Below are 21,877 nucleotides of genomic sequence, written 5' to 3' on the forward strand. Positions count from 1 at the left end.
ATTTGAAGTTGGAAAGCTTATTATGAGCTTAAAAACAATTGGAAGTGAATTGATCTTTGGATTTGGAGTAAAAAAGGTTCCTCTTTGATACTCTGAACACCCTTGTTATTTTATATGGATGTGAAGTTTGGGGTTGTAGTATATCTAGAGAGTCATCGAGGAAGATCGGGATGATTCAAAAGCAATTTATAACCTACAACCTCAAGATTAAAGGAAATATTCTCTATCATATCGCTTTGATCAAAGATAGTCTTTCCGCCATTGAAAACATGGCTATGTTTAGGTATTTTATGTATAATAATAAGCTTAACAACAAGGAATCCAAGAGGTTTCCCAAAATCACTTCTAACTCTAGCTAAGGTCCCCACCTCTATCTCAAGCATGGATGTCATAAGGATACCCAATATTGGCTCGACCACCATTGGGGGATAATGGAGGAGGTCATCTTGGGGAATAAGGATAGTATTAAAAATACTATTACCTCCAAATTTAAGGATAAATTGTGGCAGGATAAGGAGCTAGAGGGAAAAAGGAAGCTAAGGTATTATAAGGAGGTGATCAACCCCACCATTTCTAACCAATATTATCTTTTTGTCTTGACCAATACTAAGAAGAAAACGAACATTGCAAAGATAAGAAATAATTCTCATGAAGTTCGAAGTGAAACGAGACATTGATATATTCCCAAAACACTCTTGGATGAAAAAATATATCACCTTTATGATACTAAGAGGGTTGAAGATTAAAAAAAGTTTCTCTTAGATTGTCCTTCTCTTACTCACATTTGTTCTCGTTTCCAAAACGTTTGTCGCAGTGTCAAATTTATTGACTTGTTAAGTCAGCAACACCATAGTGATCTTGAAGCACTTCTTTCCCTTCTTTTTGATCATAGAAATAAAATATTAAAGAGTATCAATTAGTCTTTTACTTTCTTAAGGTCGTATAGACAACATTGGTCTTAATAAATACATTCGTTCTCATTTCTAAAACATTTTCCACACTATCAACTTTCTTGACTTGTTAAGTCAACAAAACTGTAGTGATCTTGGAGAACTTTTTTCTTTTCTTTTTTATCATACAAATAAAATATTAAAGAGTATAAATTAATCTTTTATTGTCTTAAGATCATATAGACAACATTAGTCTTAATAAACATTAATCATCATTATCATTATAAAGATAACTACCAGAATATTAACAATCCAAAAAAATTTACAATATAAATAAATAATTTGTTATTTAATTATTTGACATTTTAATAAATGACAAACCCAAAAATCTCCCCAAATGTCGGGACAGGGATAATTTATTGTTTCACATATATACTTATGTGCCACTGAATGTGGGGATTAATTTTAAAATGTATTGTAATTTAAAAACAAAATGGTCGTCTGTCTCACCCCACAAGTCACCGAACTCACCCTAAGTCCACAAAAAATCAACATATAAAAGGCCGACCTATTTTGTGAATGTGATATCCCACCATGGTTGACCATGGTATAGTATTTATAATATTTATCTTAGGGTTTATATACGTTGGGTTTATAATATTAGTCCCTTGGGTTTAATCGTATTCCCTCGGGGTTTAGTATTAATCTAGCATTGTGACAATGATTATCTCAATACCAAAATCAACTGTGCTCAGCCATGTTTATTTTTGTAGTTTTAATATTTATCTTAAGGTTTTTATACCTTAGGTTTATAATATTAGTCCCTTGGGTTTGATATTATTCCCTTGGGTTCATAATCCCTTGGGTTTATTATTCCTTTAGGTTTATAATATAAATCCATTGGGTTTATTATTCCCTTAGGTTTATAATACAATCATGGTCAACCATTATCAACCATGGTCAATCATGGAGTTTTAGTATTAATCCCTTGGGTTCATAATATCAATCCCTTGGGTTTATAATATCAACCATGGTGGGATGTCGCATTGTGAAAAAAATTGTCTCCATATAAAAATCATGGTCAACCATGGTAACCATGATTGATCATGGTCAGCCATGTTTTATACAATCAAACATGGTCAACTATGGTAGCCATTGTTGATCATGGTCAACCATGTTTTATACAATCAAACATGGTCAACTATGGTCAATATTGCCTTTTTATTATTAATCCCAATGGTTTGTTATTCCTTTTAGTCAAACATGGTGAATCATAATCAACCATAGTTAACCATGCTCAAATTTTTCTTTTTGACAAAGATTGTCTCAATATGAAAATCGACCACTGTCAACCATGGTCCAACGTCACATTGTGACAAGGAATTATTATTAATTATTATCATTATTAATTATTATTATGTAAAATTGAATCAATTATTATTATTTTTATTTATTTAATTAATATTCATATTATTATTATTTAATAATATTTACTTAAAAAAATATTATTATTGCTTAACAATAATTAACTATTATTATTATTATTATTATTTATAAAATACAATAAAATAATATATTTTCTAAAAACAATATTAAAATTTATTTATTTTTTAATAAAATAAGTATTTATTTATATTTTATAAAAATTGAATAATAAATTTCTATATTCACGCTTCTCTTATCAATAATGAATTAAGCAATGTCTTTCGGTAGAAATTATTATTATTATTATATATTTATCAATGTTTTGTGTCATAAATAAAAATGAAACCTTATGTGTATATCAACCATATTTACTAAAATAGTTATTGTTTTTATTTGCTAATTATTGTTATTAAGATTATTATTGCTACTCTTATTATAATGAGTTAATATTATTATTAAATATTTATATTGTATTAAATAATTTAAAATTAAATAATATTAAATAAAATATTGTAGAGTAACTTAATATTATTTTAATATATAATATAATATTAATATAATAATCATATATATTATTTATATAGGTATTAATAATCATAAATAGTTGGTCTTTAAAAAAATATATATAATGATTATTTAATGTGGTTGACATAAGACTATGGGCGTATATCAATCATATTGGAAAATGTGGTTGCATATATACTTCATATATACCTATCCTTCTATATCAACAACATTGATAAATATGATTGTGCCAATTTTAAAATGTATTATAATTGATAAATATGATCGTGTTAATTTTAAAATGGTTGTTATAATTTTAAGATGTATTTAGAGCACCCAAATACTCACCAGACTCACCCTATGTCTACAAAAAATTAATATATAAAAGGAAAACCCAGAGTTGCAGGGGAGCGCTCCCCCCCCCCCCCCCCCCCCCGAACCCGCTCCCAATCCACGCTCCAGGCAGGAGCAGCTCAAAAGCGCGCTCCCGATAAAAAAATTTACGCTCCCTGCCAAAATCGAGAGTGAGTTTGGGAGCGTCACTCCTGATCGCTCCTAAGAATTTAATTTTCACCCCGGTAGCGACGCACACGATGTCGGGAGTGATTCGCGTGAAAAAAATCCATGGACGCGAAAAAAAATTCATTTAAAAAAATAGTTTTAAAACGACATAGGGGCAAAAAAAAATCATTGTCACTTGAATGAGTTGAGGAGAAGTTGGAGAGCAAGAGGAAAGGAGTGAAGAGAAGCGAGGAGAAAGCATCGAGGAGCAAGGAGCAAGCCTGCAAAGAGGTTAGTTACGTTAGTAACTTAGTAATTTAGTATTTTAAACCTTAGTTAGGTAGTAATTTAGTATAGTTTACTTAGTTTAGTTAGTTTAATTTAGTTTAGTTTAATTTATTTAGTAAAGAAGTCATGAATCTAAATTAAATTAATAAATTAAATTAATTAATCTAAATTAATTAAATTAATAAATTAAATTAATTAATCTAAATTAATTAAATTAATTTTCTCATTCATATTCTCATTCCCATTCCCATTAAATTTTGAAAATTCAAAACCCTACAAATATCCAACATCATGGACCTGGCTATATTTCTTGGCATTTTCCTCTTCTTGGTCCCTTTTCTGGTTATTATGCTGCTGGAGAGTAGGAAATGGTGGGGCCAAAATGAATAGGGGGATGAAGAAGTTGGAGAAAGTGGATTTGATGAAAACCTCGGTGAGGAAGAGCTGGTGGAGGGTGAACATGACTCTCAAAAAACTAAACAAGACCAAAACCCATTGTGGAAATATGTTAATAGGCCTAAAGCAGGGAAAGGGGGTGGAACCACTAAATTTCATTGTCCCCATTGCAACAATAATTACACAGGTTCATACACCTGTACCAGAAAACACCTATGCGTCAAAGGCCATGGGATGGAGATAAACAAATAGGAATTAAAACTTGTGCAGCTATGTCAGCAGCAGATAGAGCCAAATACATAAGGTAAGAGGAGGAAGCCCAATACAAATCTAAAAAATCAAGGAGTTTCTTTGAACCAAGCTCAAAATCACAAGCACAAAGAACTCCTTCAGCATCCTCCCAAGGTAGTGGATATGGAGGCACAGGGTCATCAGATTTAAGGCGAGGAACCATATCAGATTTCCTTAATGAGGGGTGTAGGAATGATGTGGATTCAAAGGTTTACAGGTTTCTCTATGCATGTGGGATACCATTCAATGTTCTTCACTCACCTTATTGGCACGAAATGGTTTTTGCCATAAATGATGCCCCTAAAGTATACAAGAGCCCTAGGTATGACAAGGCAAGAACCATTGTACTTGATCATAAAAAAACAAAAATATCATATTCTTTGAATAGAATGACAAGTTCTTGGACTAACCATGGGGTGTCCATTGTATCTGATGGATGGAAAAACATAAAAAGAAAGCCATTGATAAGTGTTCTTGTTGTGTCTATTAGTGGTGCCATTTTTCTAACTGCATATGATTACTCAGACAAGTTCATGACCGCCATCAACATTACAGAAGCATTACTTGAAACAATTGACGGTATTGGGCCATACAATGTCATCCAAGTCATCACTGATAATTCTCCTAATTGTAAGGCAGCGGGAGCAATTATTGAGGATAAATACCCCAACATATTTTGGTCTCGATGTTTGGTTCACACATTAAACCTTCTGATGCATGATGTTGTCAAGAACAAAAATGCATAATACAAATGGATGGGTGATTTATACAAGAAAGGTGAACAAATGATAAAATTTATTACAAATCATAGCAATACCCATGGCCTTTTCTGTAGTCACTCAAGGTTGGAGTTGTTGAAGATTGCAAAGACCAGATTTGGTAGCTATTACCTCACCTTCAGGCGCCTTTTGAAGGTAAGAGAGTCATTGGCTAGCATGGTATCAAGTCCAAATTGGAAGGTATTAAATGAAAGGGCTACAAATGCAACTAACGAGTGAGGTTTTGAACTGGTGGAGGAGGCTGCTCTTGATGATCAGTTTTGGACAAGTGTGAGGCAATTATTGGATTTCACCAATCCCATTTATCAAATGATTCGATTTACAGATACAGATAAACCAGTGATTGGCGTGGTGTATGAGCATATGGATACCATGTTGGGGAAAATAAAAGATATCGTTCATAACAGAGATCCTAACTTGTAAAAATTGGTTCATGATTGTGTGTGTGTACGGTGGAATAAACTTAATATTCCACTACATTGTTTGGTGTATATCCTTACGCCAAAATACTACTCTACCTCTTGGTTGGGCCAACCTGCACCAGGGGGTGGGATTAGGACCAAACCCCATTTAGATGCAGAGGTAACTAGTGGATATTTGCAAGCATTAGAAAATTTGATACTTGACAGGGAGGAATGTGCAGCTATGTGCCTTGAAATAGGCAAATACTTCAGCGACACTGATTTGTTTGGTAACTTTCACGCAATGGAAGACAGAGATAGATTTGATTCTCTCACATGGTGGGAAACATATGGTGGCCACGGACTTTTGCCAAAATTGGAAAAAAATACTATCATAGGTTGTAAATACTTCTTCTGTAGAGAGGTGTTGGAGCACCTATGGTTTCATACATAATGTGAAAAGAAACAGACTCAATGAAAACCGGGAAAAAAGCTTCGTTTATTTGCACTACAACTTGAGGTTGTTGAGTCATTACTCTGATTGGGCTTATGAGGATCCCACATATAAAATTTGGGGCAACCACCCAGAGGAAGATAACTTGGAGGATGGCACTATACATCTTGAAGAATTGGAAGAGGAACTTATAAGGGATGAAGATGAAGCAATTGTAGCAGCCATTCCACCTCCACCATCCAGTAGCAGTGCTTGAGTTCCGAGTCTTGTTCCTTTGTTGTCGCCACCTCCATATACACCCTCATGTGTAGGGCATGTGCCTTCTAGTTCTGGTTGTCGGTCTGTGTAGGAGACTCCTAGAAGACCACCACGACCTGCTTATACTCCTAGAGACTCTCGTGGCAAGGGCCACATGTAGATTTACAGTTTACTTGTCTTTTTTAGTTTCTATTAGCTTTCATAATTTTTGAGTCTTGAGTCCTTGACTCTTGACTCTTGACTCTTTCATATCATAATGATATTTTTTGTAAACAATATATGATTATGACAATGAAAATTTGAAGTTTGAAGTTGGCAATTATAACTCATTGGTAATGATTGTGAATTATGAATATGATGCTTCGTGAAAGACTAAAGTTGTTTCATTTCATTTCATTATTCATGTTTCATTTTATAACATTTCATTTCACGTTAATAGTTAGAAGTTAGAAGTTATAAATATCTAAGATATTATCTCTTCTAATGGTTAAACATAGCTTACAAGTACAACTTTGGTGATCAATGATGATAAGTGTTATATATTGAATTTTCAATTTTGAACGCTTGAAGTTGAAACTTTAAGATTGAATTTTATGAATCATGATTCACGAGACTCAATATGTTGCAGTTGTAATATGTATGTTACTAACTTGTCGACATGGTTGATGAAGATTATAACTTCTAGATGATTGATGTGATATGGTTCAATGATCAATCTATGTTTTTTTTATGTTTTTTATATCTAATTCATCATTCTACATGTTTTTGTTGACATATATGTATCAAAAATTAATATATATATATATATATATATATATATATATATATATATATATATATATATATATATATATATATATATTAAAATTGCTCTGGGATTCGCTCCCAAACAGGGAGCTTCTGAAAATGTCACTCCCACTCCCTGCTTTCGCTCCTGCTCCCAAGTAACATTGGGCCAACCTATTCTGTGAAGATACCCTCATTCTCGAATGCAAACAGTGTCTGAAAGATCATATAATTTTTTTGCAGCATTGGTGCATATTAACATTTTAACCTCAACATGTCGCTTATATAAATAATACCAAATTATATTTGGAAGAGTTTAATCAGTGATGTAATGTGAAATCTCTTAAAATTGAGAGATCCAAAAACCTGATTTTCAGAAATAAAGACCAACTCTCAAAATTTTGTTGCATGTCAGGCTTCACCCAAATAATAAACATCATCATGAGAAAGCAAGTCAAATGCAATTTGGTAGAAGAATTTTGATGCCATCAGTACGATGGCAGGAATTGGCGATGTTGTGATCCCAGGGTGGAGGGTACCAGTTACTGCGAACATCATCGTAACATGTTGCGATCATATTCTTCCAATAGAACGCACATCAGGATGGACAAGTCTGTTACTTCAATACTGCTCCTCGCTTTAAATGTTTTTTCGCAAATTTTAGTTTGTATATTAAAACTCCCATGAATTGTTCTGCAGGTCTTAGGTATCGAAGATCAGCCTGGCAAGACAATGTCCTACTAGTAAGCTCAAGATAAAGGAATCTAAAATAACTGTGACCATTGTGTCATCTAACAATAATAAGCCCAAGATAAAGGAACCTAAAATAATTGAAACCATTGTGTCACCCAAGAACAATAAGTTCAAGATCAAAGAACCTAAAATAATTGAGACCACGATGTGGCCCAATAATAATAAACCCAAGATAAAGGAACCTGAAATAACTAAAACTGAAACCACTGTGTCACCCAGCAATAATAAGCACAAGATAAAGGAACCTGAAATAACTGAGGCCACTATCTCCTCCCATGATAAATTACCAACAAATTTGAGCGAAATTGGATTACCAAAAAAATTTGAAGAGAAGGAATATCATAACAAATAGGTGGGTAATGATTTTTAAAATCATAATTTTCAAATTTCGCTCAATTGACAGTTTGTATATTAACTGTATCAATAATTGTTTTGTAGTTCTGAGGGATTAATGATTGGAATAACTAATCAATGTATAAGCGGTGAATACAAGATAAGGGAACGTGGCATATATGAAACCACTATTTTTCCCCTGAATATACTTCTTTTGGATGACCTGAGAAATGTTTTAACCATGAAGACGTGGTGAGAAAATCTTCCTGCAGCAGAGAGATGCAAACTGTGTGCATTGCTATAACATCCAAACTAAAATTTTAGTAAATAATAATACTAATAATAATATAGATATAATGTTCCATTGATCTTTATCATTAAAACGTTGTACTTATACACATACATGTTTTTATGGTGTTTATACCACGTATTATATGGTGCCCTCACTATATCTTTGAATTAAATTAATCACAAATTAACTAGCATGTATGCAGATCCAACTGGGGATTCTCTTGGTTAATCGTGTACATGATTGCGCTTTTCTATGTTGTACTAGCCCTCGTCCATAGCTCCATGCAATGGGAATCAGTTCTGTGGGACAATGCTTCGGTGTGATAATGCCATCTGTTAGGGCTTTCTGTCATTGATCTCCACTTTGTGGTCTGACAATAGAGATTGGATAGGGTTTAACCTAAACAACTCATCGCGCTGAACCTTGGTGGTCTCATTGTTGTTTCCATTCCTCTCATTGTGCTTCTCTATGAGGGATTTGGTTATGGTGCTCTACAAGGGCTCTGGTTATGGTGCTCTGCATGACATAATAGCAAGGGAGGCCTCTAAACTCCCCAGAGCAGGTAACCCCTTAACTGTTCCATTCTACAATTTCATTAACTGAGTATAAAGACTGATATTTGTTGGGTAATTACTGTAAAACCCATCTGAGGTTTTCTCGCCACTATTCAGGAATAATCTATGGAGGTTCAGAGATGGCAAACTGTAGCATGCACTCTAGATCATCTGTGGTAGGTATGTAATCACGATAGCAGGATTTCATGATTATTGTTGAACTCAATTCTTGGTTCTTTAGGGTTTTTCCGTCCTAGGTTTCCCTTATGATGTCTTTAGGTTATAAAGCTGAGTTTTAACCTACTATTATAGGTGGGCGACTCGTCGAGGCCGAGATCTTATCTCAGGTAAGGCTCCTTCCCATTCAGGGTTGACTTTATATGCATGAGCAACAGGTTAATGGATTCTATTAACAATGAATAATTCACATTCTCTGAATCACAGGTACGCCACATTCGGGAAGTTTTAGTACTTAAAATCGAGACTTATAATTGCAAAAGATCTTATGGCATGCCCATTCTTTTTCAGGTTGGAGCTAAGTCCTTGGCCTCTATTCAAAATTAAGTTCTTAAGTGTTTTATGGAGAGGGTTTATCTCTGATAGAGCATTAGGGTTGTAATGCCTAGACACAAGCTTTCCTTAACCTTTATTTGTTAGTTATTTGACCAACTACGTCTATCGATCATTTCCAAGATTTGAAATGTAACTATTGATGAATTTAAAGGATTTCGAGCCTATTTTATTTTTTTATAGGAATGCATGTGGTAAATGTTTATAAATTCCACTTAAGAGGGGTCAAGGATGTCTTCATTCGACTATTTGATGGCATAGTTTCAATGTCTATTTGTTACATTTAATCAACAGAGTAATGTTTTGTTTTGGCTTAACTATGGTATGTGAAAGACTTATTTTGTTTATGGCTTTTTCTCTGCATATGTTATTCTGATGAAGGAAATAGGAACTAGGTTTATTAAACTATGCTAGATATATAAAGAAAGGCTTGAATAGCATTATCTCTAGTTTCAATACACAGTTTTTATCTATTATGTCGATTCTTGATGCTATCGTACCATGACGACTGTTTACTACTTTTTTCGTTTTCGTTGGTAATCATGATTATCTGCATATTTTATCAACATGGCAATTAACTTTCTTTTTCGGTAATCATAGTTACAAGCTCGAGAATATGTTATAGAGTTCTTGTTAGTATTCTAACCTTTACACTATTCTTGACTTCATTTTCTCTTTTATTTCATGCTTATAATTTGTACAGTTCGGCTATTGGAGTATTCGTCTTTTGTTGAGTATTTGAGAAACTCCCTGGATGTTAATTCAATACTTAGCCTACTACCTTATTTATATACCTGTGAATTCAAGTATTAACAGCTACAGTTCAGTACTCTGTTAATCTATTCTATAGATATTAATAGCTATTGTATATGATCATATTTATAGTTCAGAAATGAATCTTTTGATAGCTTACTACCTCAGTTTTCCATTAACCTATAAAATAGACAATAATAGCTACTGTACATAATCATATTTATAGTTCAGCAATAAATCTTTAAACATCTTGCTACCTCAGTTATCAGTTAACCTGTAAAGACAATATATTCGAAAGGCCTCTCCTCTCACCCACAAGTCTAGCAATCACGTCCAGACTCTCCCCCGAGCACCGTTTATCTTTTTATGTTGGAACTAGTCCAGTTGCAGTCAGTATTATGGGCCTCAAGACTTCGGTCCAGCCTCAATCGCTGTACTCTTTTATCGACTATACTGAGCAAGTTTTTCCCGTTGGTTTATTCCACCCAACTCTAGGAACCTCTTTCTGCTCTTCTCCCCTCTCTATATTACCCTTCTCAGGCAGAGGGTAACTATTTCTTGGCAACCGTTTCTTTTAAATAAACAAAATAGTTTTATTTTTGTTAAAGTATTACTACCTATAATTTAGGTAATTACAATATATATTTCTTGGCCCTTCAGCCTATATCAGTTAATATTTCTCATCAAAATATAATAACATTTAAAATATATTTTAGTAAAACATTCACTTAATGATCTCAGTAATCTTTATGCAACTTGGGGTGTTACATCTCCCCCCCCCCCATATGAGGAACACCGTCCCTAGTGTTCTCTTCCTTTTTAGAAAACAATGCGGGATAAGCCTTTCACATGAATTCCTCCTCTTCCCAAGTGGCCACTTCCGGGCCAAAGTTCTTCCACTGCACTTTAACCTGGGTGATGACTTGCTTCTGCAAGTTGGTTTTCCACTGATCGAGAATACGGAGAGGTTCTACTCGGAACTCTCCTTTCGGTTCGACCTGCACCATAAAACAATTCTCAGTTACTTTCATAAAAAACATGTATATATATATATATATATATATATATATATATATATATAGATATATATCCAATCTTATACCCATTAAACCATTACCTGAATATTTTCCCAATCAATAATATGCTGAGGGTTATACAAATATTTCTTTAGTAAAGATACATGAAATACATTGTGGACCCGAATGTGGCTTGGTAGCACAAGCTTATAGGCCGTCGGTCCAATTCTTTCCAAGACTTGAAAAGGGCCACAGTATCAGGGTGCTAATTTAACACAACTTCGCCACTGCAAAGAGCATTTTTGGGGCTTCACTCTTAGGTAAACATGATCTCCGGGTTGAAATTCCCTATAAGTCATTTTTTCATCTGCATACACCTTCTTTCTATCTTGGGCTACCCTTAAACTTTGTTACACTTTCTTAACAGCCTCCTCCATTTCTGCTAGCATGTCAGGACACATTGGTATCTTATTCACCAGATTATTCCAATCTATCTGTACTCTGCACTTTCTTCCATACAATACCTTGGAAGGGCTCATGCCTAGTGATTCATGATGTCCATTATTTATTCCACTAGATGGAGGTAATCCTCCCACTTGTGTGGTTGTTGCATCACGAACATGTGTAGCATGTCTTCTAACACCTAATTTACCCGTTTAGTGTGTCCATCCGTTTTGAGGATGGTAGGCAGTGCTAAACTAGATTTGAGTACCTAATCCTGCAAAGAGAGTCTTCCAGAAGGTGGATGTAAATTTAACATCCCTATCCGAAATCACTACCTTGGGTATCCCATGTAAGCGAAATATATCCTTCATATATTATATCTGTGATTTCCACTATTTTATATGTGGATTTTATAGGTATGAAGTGAGATGTTTTACTCAATTTGTATACCACCAACATAATTGAATCATGTTTCTTCCTTGTGCAGGGTAAACCGGTGATGAAATCTAAGGATATAGTCTCCCATTTCCATTCTGGAATGGGCAATGGTTGTGACAATCCAGCGGGATGTTGGTGTTCTGCTTTCACCAGTTGACACTCCAAACATTTGGGAAAATATTCAGCAATATCCTTCCACAATCCGGGCCAAAAGTACCCTTTCTATATGGTTGAAAACATTTTATGATAACCTGGGTGGCCAGCATAAGGTTTCTTATGAAACTCATTTAATTTCAATAGTTTAATTGAGTTTTGGTTTGGAATATAAATTATGTTTCTAAAAGTGAGGAGATTATTGGAATTTATTACAAATTCTAATTCTTCCTTTTCAGCAAAGCTTCTTTTTACTGTTTCTAAAGGAAAGTATACTTCGGATCTCTGCTAGCTACCTCCTTTATGATTTTAGGAATATTTGAACTTACTTGGTTCATTCGAACCTCATAGATACATCATAATTTTCTGCTCAGTGCGTCGGCCACATGGTTTTCTTTCCCCTTTAAATGTTTCATCTCAAAGTCGAAGTCTCTTAAGAAATTTGTCCATCTGGCTTGTTGGACGTTTAAGCTAGATTGCTTGAAGAAGTTGGTAAGGCTGCTATGATCTATTAGTAGCAAAATTGCTTCCCCAATAGGTAATGTCGCCACATTTTAAGTGCATGCACTACTGTTGTCAATTCAAGGTCATAAGCTGAATATCGTTGCTCACACTCCTTGAACTTTCGAGATTCATAAGAAATCACCTTTCCATACTATGTCAGCACCCCACCAACACCCTCCTTGCTTGCATCCGTGAACCACTAACGATTTTTCTGGATCTGCGACTTTTAGTACTAGTGCGATGGTGAGCAGATGCTTTAATTTTTCAAAGCTTTGCTGACAATCTGCTGTCCATTGGAATGTGCATCCCTTTTTCTGTAAACGGGTCATTGGAAAGGTGATCTTTGAAAACCCCTAAATGAATCTAAGATAATATCTAGCTAATCCCAAGAATGATTTGATATCAACGACATTCTTTGGGGCTGTCCATTCCTTCTGATAGCTTCAATCTTTTCTAGGACTTGAATCTTTTGGCATAATTTGAAACAAGCATGAAAACTTAGAGAGTTTTAGGATCCAATTCCAATCACAGCCTTCCCACTGAAAAATCTTTTGGACCACCAAAAGTTGGTTTTTCTTTCAAGCATCAATCAAGTGATGGTATTGCTTCCTCGCTTGCTCAATTTCTATCCATTTCACACTGCTTGGCTTTAAACCTTTGAGTTCGATCCTGAGGTACTCAACATCCCCTCTGCATGTAGTTCTTACCTGTCCAAAACTGTATCTTCCTGCAACTCATTAAGATATTCAGGTAACATATCATCAATAGAAGGCAATTGACTCTGCTCTTTGGGATCTTCAATTAATGAAGGTTCAAATAGTCTCAAGTTGTCTGCATTAACAACTGAGTAGATGTGCATGTAAGCTGGTAGATCAAGGCAAAAAGAATTCTCAAGTATCTTGAAAGGTTCATACTTTATTGGCTTCAGCTTCTTACCTTCTCCTTGCATTCGGTCTTTGTTGATATACACCCAGACTTGATCACCAACTTGGAAACTATGCTCCATCCGATGCTTGTCATGCCTTGGCTTATACCTAGCTTGGCTCTTTTCCAGCTGTTCCTGTACAGCCTGGTGAATCTCTTGGATTTGTTCAATGAACTTGGTTGCCTTGTCCACATCACTGTGTCCATCAACTGCTATGTCTTTACCAAAGAAAAAATCCAAGGGAGACCTTGGTGTGAAACCAAAACAGGTTTCAAAAGGAGATCTCTTTGTAGAAGAATGTTTAGCTCGGTTGTAAGCATGCTGCACATAACATAAATGTTCATTCCAAAGTTTGGGATGCTTGCTGCAATAGCCTCTAAGCTATGGATCATTGTCCTGTTGACCACTTCTGTTTGATGATTTGTTCGCAGATGAAAAGCTATGACTTTCTTTAGCTTGGTGTCCATCAATTCCCACAAACTTGACCAAAATTTCCCAACAAATCGGGTATCTCAATCAGATATTATGGAAGTGGGTAATCCAAACTGAACCCATACATGTTGAAAGAACAACTTTGCAGTTTATTTAGCTGTAATCTGTTTGTTACAAGGTATTAAAATACACATTTTGTTGAACCTATCCACAACAACATATAAATAGTCATGACCTTTCCTAGATTTAGGCAGTCCTCCAAAAAAGCCCAGGGAAACACTTTCCCAAGGATGATAAGGAACTGGTAGTGGAGTGTACAAGCCTAGTTTTCTATTGTTGGGCTTGCTTTTAGCAAACATGGTACACCCTCTTACATATCTACAAATTGTCTCATTCATTTTTGGCCAATAATAAAATCTTTACAGTTGTGCAACTGTTTTACTTACACCAAAGTGACCTGATATTAGATAAGTGTGTGCTTCTGGAATTATCTTTACTCTTTTAGTTTGTGGAATGCATAGCTTCCCACAATTATACAAGAGTTGGTCCTTAATATGATAATCCAATTCTTCTACTCGTTTGCCTTGAATATCTATATCTTGATCATATTGTTCAATGTATCTCTCACGCAATACTGAATTATGCTTAAGTATAGTAGATGCATTTATAATTGGTCCAGATAACATATCTGCAACTTTATTGTGTATGCCCTTTTTATATCTGATGACTAAATGAAACTGTTGTAGAAAACCCATCCATCTATAGTGTCTTGATTGCTGCAACTTAGTTTGGGAGTGTAGATATTGAAGTGGTTGATGATCAGTATGTATAACTGTCTCTTTGCCCATTAAGTAATGTTTCCACCTTTTCACACTCTGTACTAAGGCATACAATTCTTTATCATATGTGGGATAGTTAACTACTGTAGAATTAAATGTCTCAGAATGATAACATATGGGTTTACCGTGCTGCATCAACACTGCTCCCATGGAATAGTCACTGGCATCTGTTTCAATCTTAAATGCTCTTTGAAGATCGGGTAGTGCTAGTACTAGTGCCAAACTAATCTTTTCTTTCAAGGTGTCGAAGGCTTTCTGCTATTTGCCTCCCCACTGAAACACCTTGTTCAATCCTGTTAAAGCATGTAAGGGAGCTACAATTAAAGAAAAGTTAGAAATAAACTTTCTCCAATATTGTGTTGCTCCTAAGAAGCTTCTAACCTCTGTAGTAGATTTGGGCTTAGCCCAGTTTACCATGACTGCAACCTTAGAGGGATCCATCTTCAATTCACCACCCCCTACTATATGTCCCAAATAATTCAAATCTGTTTTTCCAAATTCACATTTTGGGAGTTTAACATAAAGTTTTTCTCTTTTCAAAACAACCAGTGTTTTCTTAACATGCTTTAAATGTTCTTCCAAACGTTTTGCTAAATATTAGAATTTCATCCAGATATACAATAACAAAGTCATCAAGAAAAGGTCTGAGTACATCATTCATTACTCTCATGAAAGTAGCAAGAGCATTAGTTAAGCCAAAAGGCATAACCAACCACTTATACAATCCTTGCTTTGTTTTGAAAGAAGTCTTCCATGCATCTTTCTCTGCAACTCTAACCTAATGATAGCCACTATGCAAGTCTAACTTGGAAAAATAAACAACCTCTTTCAACTGATCTAATAGATCATCTATGAGAGGAAGAGATAACGATTTTTTTATCGTTATCTTCTTCAGTGCTTAGTAATCAATGCACATTATCCATGAGCCTTCTTTCTTACAGTGAGTGCATGAAGACTTGTGTTTTTTTACAGCGTTTCTCTTCCTCTTTTTCCATTTCTGTTTTCTTTTCTCCTTATTTTTGCTTACAGTGGGTTGGGATGATCCCCCAACTTCTGGTTTCCCATTCTTACCTTTAGCTTCGAGATGCGTAGCCTGAACGAATACCTCATCTATGCTAGTGGGATTAAACATGAGGATAGTGTGCCTCATGTAGCTGTGTAGACCACCTATATACTTCAATAGAGTCTCAAGTGATTCTAAAGAAGTTCCTAGAATCAAAGATATTTTCCTAAATTCTTGGTTGTAACCTTATACACTTTTCCATTTTAGTTGTCGAAGAGTTTGCCAGCTCATCATGGCTTGCTACATGTAGGATAGTGGATAGAATTTCTTTTTAATTGCAGAAACAAATTTGCTCCAGACCGACAGAATATTACCATGTTTCTTCATTTCGACTTGTGTCCTGCCTTCCCACCATACCAATGTAGTGCCTCTAAGGCATAGGCTGACTAGCTAAATCATACTCTTGTTTGAGTCAATGCTCTGCACTCTGCAATAAACATCAATCTGTCTGATCTAATTATCCAGCTCCTCTGCATTCAACTCTCCATCATATATTGGTAAATCAAATTTAACATCTAATTTAATCAAAGATGTCTTCTTTTTATTTTCAGGGCTATTAGGAGGCATGAGGAATTTTTCTTCTTTCCCTTTGCCTTTAGAGTGGTCATGGAGGAGAGATTCTTCTACTCCTTTGTCTTGTTTGGAGCTTGATCAATCTTCATCTCTATGTTTCTTATAGTCCCTATACATTTCCTCCACCATGGATTTCAGTGTCATAAAACTATTGATGAACTGGGGGTCTGATTCCAAGGGATTTTCTCCCGACATTTTCCTCTTAGAATAGACTCTTCCAATTTCTAGGTTAGTTTCAGCCAATTCTCCTTCTCCTAATTTAAGCTTTGATCTAGTTAGCATTCAACAACAAAATCCAGCACCAGCTTGTCTAACCTTAGTAACCTAGACCTCTCATACCACTTGATCTGGAATTTATCCAGGACAAAGAATTAAAGGTATTACAGACTCATGTTCATGGATGTGCATATGTTACTTATGCAATGGATCGATAAGATTGCTAGAATAAATAGACACTGAGACAATCACATAAAGCATAATAGTAAAACATGTAAACAAAACAAGTTTAATCAGGATTTCACCCAATGCTCCTGAGCTATGTCTCCTGGTCCAGCCTTTCAGTGGTGGCCTCTCTATTATGTTTTCAAGCAGATTTTTATAACAATGAGCTCGATTTGAGTCTCACTAATAGAATGGAGTCAGTAGCAATGGAGTGCACAGACTCTCCTTACTGAAACTTGACCTCTGAGGGTCACTGTAGTATGACAGGCCTATACCGAGGAGCTTGCTTGAACCTCTCAAGCCTTCTATGGAGCACATAGACTCTCTAACTCTTTGACTATCTCGAGCTCTATCTGGCTCGATGTTGCCTTCAGGTCATCTCAACTTCTACTCTCTTTTCTCTGTCGTTAGCTTTCTACATCTCTGTGTTGCCTCTCTATATGTTGCCCCCTCTACTTCTGTCAGTTTATGGCCTTAAAGCCAGTTTTTTCTTTTGACTGTTCATTTCCGCTTCCCAACCTTCTGGTTTCGTTTCCTCTATCCGTTCTAATTCCTATTCTTTGTGTCATCATCACTGGGTAATGCCTTGCAGGGAGGTGGCCACATGTTTGCTACTGAACTAGCTGTCATATTATTCGAATGGCCATTAAATCTGTTTGCTTCAAGATCACCCATGAACACAAATCATTTACTAACTCATCATCCACGTCAGAATTCAAATCCCTTTCATCTTGCTTTTTGACCTATCAAATCCGGTTGGTCATTGAGATGCATCTCCATCATTGATCTAGACCCCCCAGATCCTACGGTCATCCTTCATATAGGGCAGACAAGTCGCATGATGTTTACCCATCTGATGTGAGCAGTTTTCTCTCTTATCCACCGGACACATGTCGCTCGATGTGTGGCATCGGGCGAGACTCAGTCAAAACTTCTTACCACCCTGAAGCCTTCAGATATCCTGCTACTTTTGGGGAATCCTGTGCTATGGAACTAAAACAATTGCTTTTTCCAAATTTTATAGCAATTTTGGGTCCGGGTGCTTCGGGGCTTTCCTTCACTAAGGGGGACACCCTGCAATACATGATTAGCACTTAGTGCTAATCGCGTATCAGAATCCACCTCCGTTTCCCGAATTAGCCTCCGATTTGGCCATTTTTTTGCCATCATGCTTTACCATGGTCCAACAGTCTGCACACTTGACCGAGGGTCCTCGTTGCTCCACTCTGGCCACAACTGCAATTATTATGAGGATTCCTTCTGATAGCTTCAACCTTTTCTATGACTTGAATCTTTTAGCATAATTTGAAACATTCATGAAAACTTAGAGAGTTTTAGGATCGAATTCGGATCATTTAGTAATGACGCTCGAGAGATAGCAGCTGCAAGTATATCCCAATGCATTTATGCAAATGGTCTTCCCTTTAACCTTGTGTGATCTCCTTACTAGGAAAATATGGTAAAAACAGTGAATGAAGCCCCAAGAGGGTACAAGATCGCTGGATATGAGAAGGTATGCACCACATTGTTGAGTGCTGAAAATTTAGATTTGGAGGCTAAATTAGGCCCCATTTGTGATTCATGGCTCATTTAAGGGGTGTCATCATTTCTGATGGATGGAAGGATCAAAGAAGTAGGCCTTTGATCAATTTTATTTCTCAGAGGCCATAGGGGGAAATGTTTTTTAAGGCAGTGGATTATGAGGGGCAGATGAAAGATTCCCAATTCATTGCTAAAATTTTGATTGAAGCAATTGAATTGGTGGGACCTGAAAATGTTGTCCAAATAATAACTGATAATGCAACGGTGTGTAGAGCATCAGGGCTAATTATTGAAGGAAAATATCAGCACATATTTGGACCCATTTTGTTGTACATTCATTGAACCTCATGTTGAGCAAGATGGGAAAGCAAATTGAGTGGATTCGAGTTATTTTTGAAGAGGCAAAAGAAATTCAAGCCTTTGTCACAAACCACCACATGTCCCAAGGCATCTACAAGGAATTTGCTAAGTTTGAGCTCCTTAAGATACCTATGCTTTAAAGTTTATTAAATATTTCATAACTTCTAATATCTGACTCTAAATTCAATTATCTAAATTGGATTCTCAAATGTCATGATTTGTGAATCATAATAGTTATTCAATCAAATTATGATTTTTGATTTGTTGAAATTTGAAACATTGGCAATTTGACACCTGCAGGTTGCCAAGACTCGATTTTCTGCTCACATCATAGTCTTAACAAGGCTTATGCAGGTGAAAGATGCATTAAAATCAATAGTATGCAGATCCCTTTGGAATCAATGGAGGAAATCCCAATCTGATAGAGAACAAGCAAAGAAATGGTTGGTTGTTGATAATGAATGGTGGGATAGGATGGAGTACCTCTTGGCATTTACTAAGCCAATTGTCGATTTGCTCCTTATGTTTGACACATATATGCGTAATTTGGGAGAGGTGTATGAGGGCATTGATTCCATGATAGGGAAGATAAGGTTTGTTATAAATGCCAAGGAGAATGACCCGGATGAATTATTTTATAGAGAAGTAAAAGATATATTGACCAAAAGGTGGAATAAGATGGCCACCGCATTGCACCTTTTAGCCTATGCAGTGAACCCAAAATATTATGCTACAGAGTTGCTACATGATTTAGAAAGAACCACACCAAACAAAGATCCAGAAGTCGCAGAAGCATTTAAAAATGCTTTTAGAAAGCTTTTTGTAGATCCCGAAATTAGGCTCCGGATTCGTGCAAAGTTTTCTCATTTTGTGGTATCAGAGGGTTGGAGTTGTGATATTGAGTGTATGCGGGACAAGGCCAGATTATGTCCAATTGAGTGGTGGAACTTCTATGGCGGGGCACTTCCACATATCCAAAAATTGGCCATCAAAATATTGTTACAAGTTGCTAGTTCCTCTTCAGCATGAAGGAACTAAATTGCATATGCCTTCATCCATTCAGTGAGCCAAAATAGATTGGGATCTAAGAAGGCTGAGGGACTAGTGTATGTTCACTCAAACCTTCACCTTCTCTCACACAAGAGAGATGAATACAAATTTGGGCCCAACAAATTATGGGACGTGGAGCCAAAGTTGTCTGACTTGGATATGACATTGAATGCCATGTCTCATATGAATTTATTTGACACGGAGTCACCAATAGGTGGATTTTCAAGTGGACATGGCAACAATGTTCTCAGTCCCACTTCAATAGAGGACATGGAACCTTATAGTGGCATGAATGAAGACATATTTGATGATATGTAAAAGTAATTTATGCTGGTGTTTTAATTTTTAAACTTCTGAACAACCATATGAATTATGAATAACGATAGTAGGGTGTGAGTCATAGTTCATTTTGTACTTTGTACTATGTAGTAATTAGTATGCATTATTAATTTTGGTAAGGATGGTGTTCGTGTAACTTGTCATGTTGATAACTTGACGTTTGAAATTTGAAACAAAAACTTGATGATATGTTAAAACTTGAATCATGAATGTTATAATAATCGTTAATGATGATGACAATGCTTATGGCATATGCTGAATTAATAATATGAAGCATGATAGATCATAAATGATAATTGATTATGTATTTACTATTTTTAGTCTTTATATCTAATCTAGATTCTAAAATATGAATGATAAAATGAAATTTTTATTTTCTATATATATAAATAATGTGTCATTTCCTGTAGTATCGTATCCATACGATCCATAGGTATCAGTTTCAGTTGGAACTTAGCTTTTTCAGTAATTTTTTAAAGAGAAAATTATTAGAGACTTTAGAATTAAGTTTAAACGAAAAGTTAACAAACCGTAATCACTATATAGAATGTGTCATTAATGTTTGAGGAATTTTGAACTTCCTCAAATTTTTAGAGATGCAGGTAAGAAACATATTACATCAAGGATTTATAACCTTGCATATGCTTCTCTAGTCAATTTTGGTGTAAATTTATTACTTTAGAGAATATTAAAATTTTATTTATAATTTTTTTATGTTTTCAGATTTTTAAATTTTTATCTGGATTATTTTTATATTTTTTATTTTTGAAATTTGGGTAAACTTTATGTAATATATAAATTTAATATTAAAATTTGTAATTTTTTTAAAAAAATTATAATTCTATTCATTTGATAAAAATTATGATAATAATATTTTATCTTTGCCTACTTCAAAATAAATTAGGATCATCTATTTATTAAAAAATTCCATTTAAAAATTTAAACCAAAATATTAAAAATACAAGTTGCAAATAAAGAACTAATCACTTCAATATTTCTACAGAATATTGTGAGTGACTCCATGATTTTTTACTCTAAATATTTTCAACCATTCGAAAATTATACCCAGGATTATTTGATTCTCCATCTTTGCTCTTAAGTTCACCAAATTTCAACCTCTTCCTTCTAAAAGGTTCGAAGTTTGCAAATGGGTTAGTAGCATTAGTTTTACAATATGGATCATTCTTCACATTACACAAATTCCTTCTAAATTTTATTGAATTTTGTACCAGTATTTTTGTAAGGGTTAATTTTTATCTGATTATCTCTTGGTTTGAGATCCACACTTTGGATATTCTTTAAATATGTTACCCTAGAAGGCAGATAAAACGGTAGGAATGGCTTAGCAATAAATTCCAAACAGGATTGTTTTAATGTGAAATGAAATTTCAGTATATATATTTTGACTTTGTTTTAGTCATTTTTGTTTAAAATTTGGTGAATGATTTTTTATAATTTTTAATTTGTAGTGTAATTTTAGAATTTTAGTGTCTCAAGGATTTTTTACTACATTTTAAATTTATCTAAATA

At 34.9% G+C, this 21,877-nt stretch overlaps 1 protein-coding gene across 1 annotated transcript in view; it reads left to right on the forward strand.

Annotated features, from left to right (window-relative positions):
• The window catches only part of LOC149182939 (uncharacterized), a 29,989-nt gene extending 10,002 nt beyond the window's left edge, over positions 1–19,987 (forward strand). Inside the window, exons 2-4 of the mRNA XM_089414733.1 lie at positions 9,218–9,252; positions 9,350–9,433; positions 19,259–19,987. Of these exons, the coding sequence (XP_089270859.1) occupies positions 9,218–9,252; positions 9,350–9,433; positions 19,259–19,987 (848 nt within the window). The remainder of the gene's footprint in view (positions 1–9,217; positions 9,253–9,349; positions 9,434–19,258) is intronic.
• Positions 19,988–21,877: the final 1,890 nt, after the last annotated feature.

This window comes from Pinus tabuliformis, chromosome 3_2 (genome assembly GCF_031772625.1).
Source record: "Pinus tabuliformis cultivar Carrire ecotype Pingquan chromosome 3_2, CPIR1, whole genome shotgun sequence".
NCBI classification, from domain to species: Eukaryota; Viridiplantae; Streptophyta; class Pinopsida; order Pinales; family Pinaceae; genus Pinus; species Pinus tabuliformis.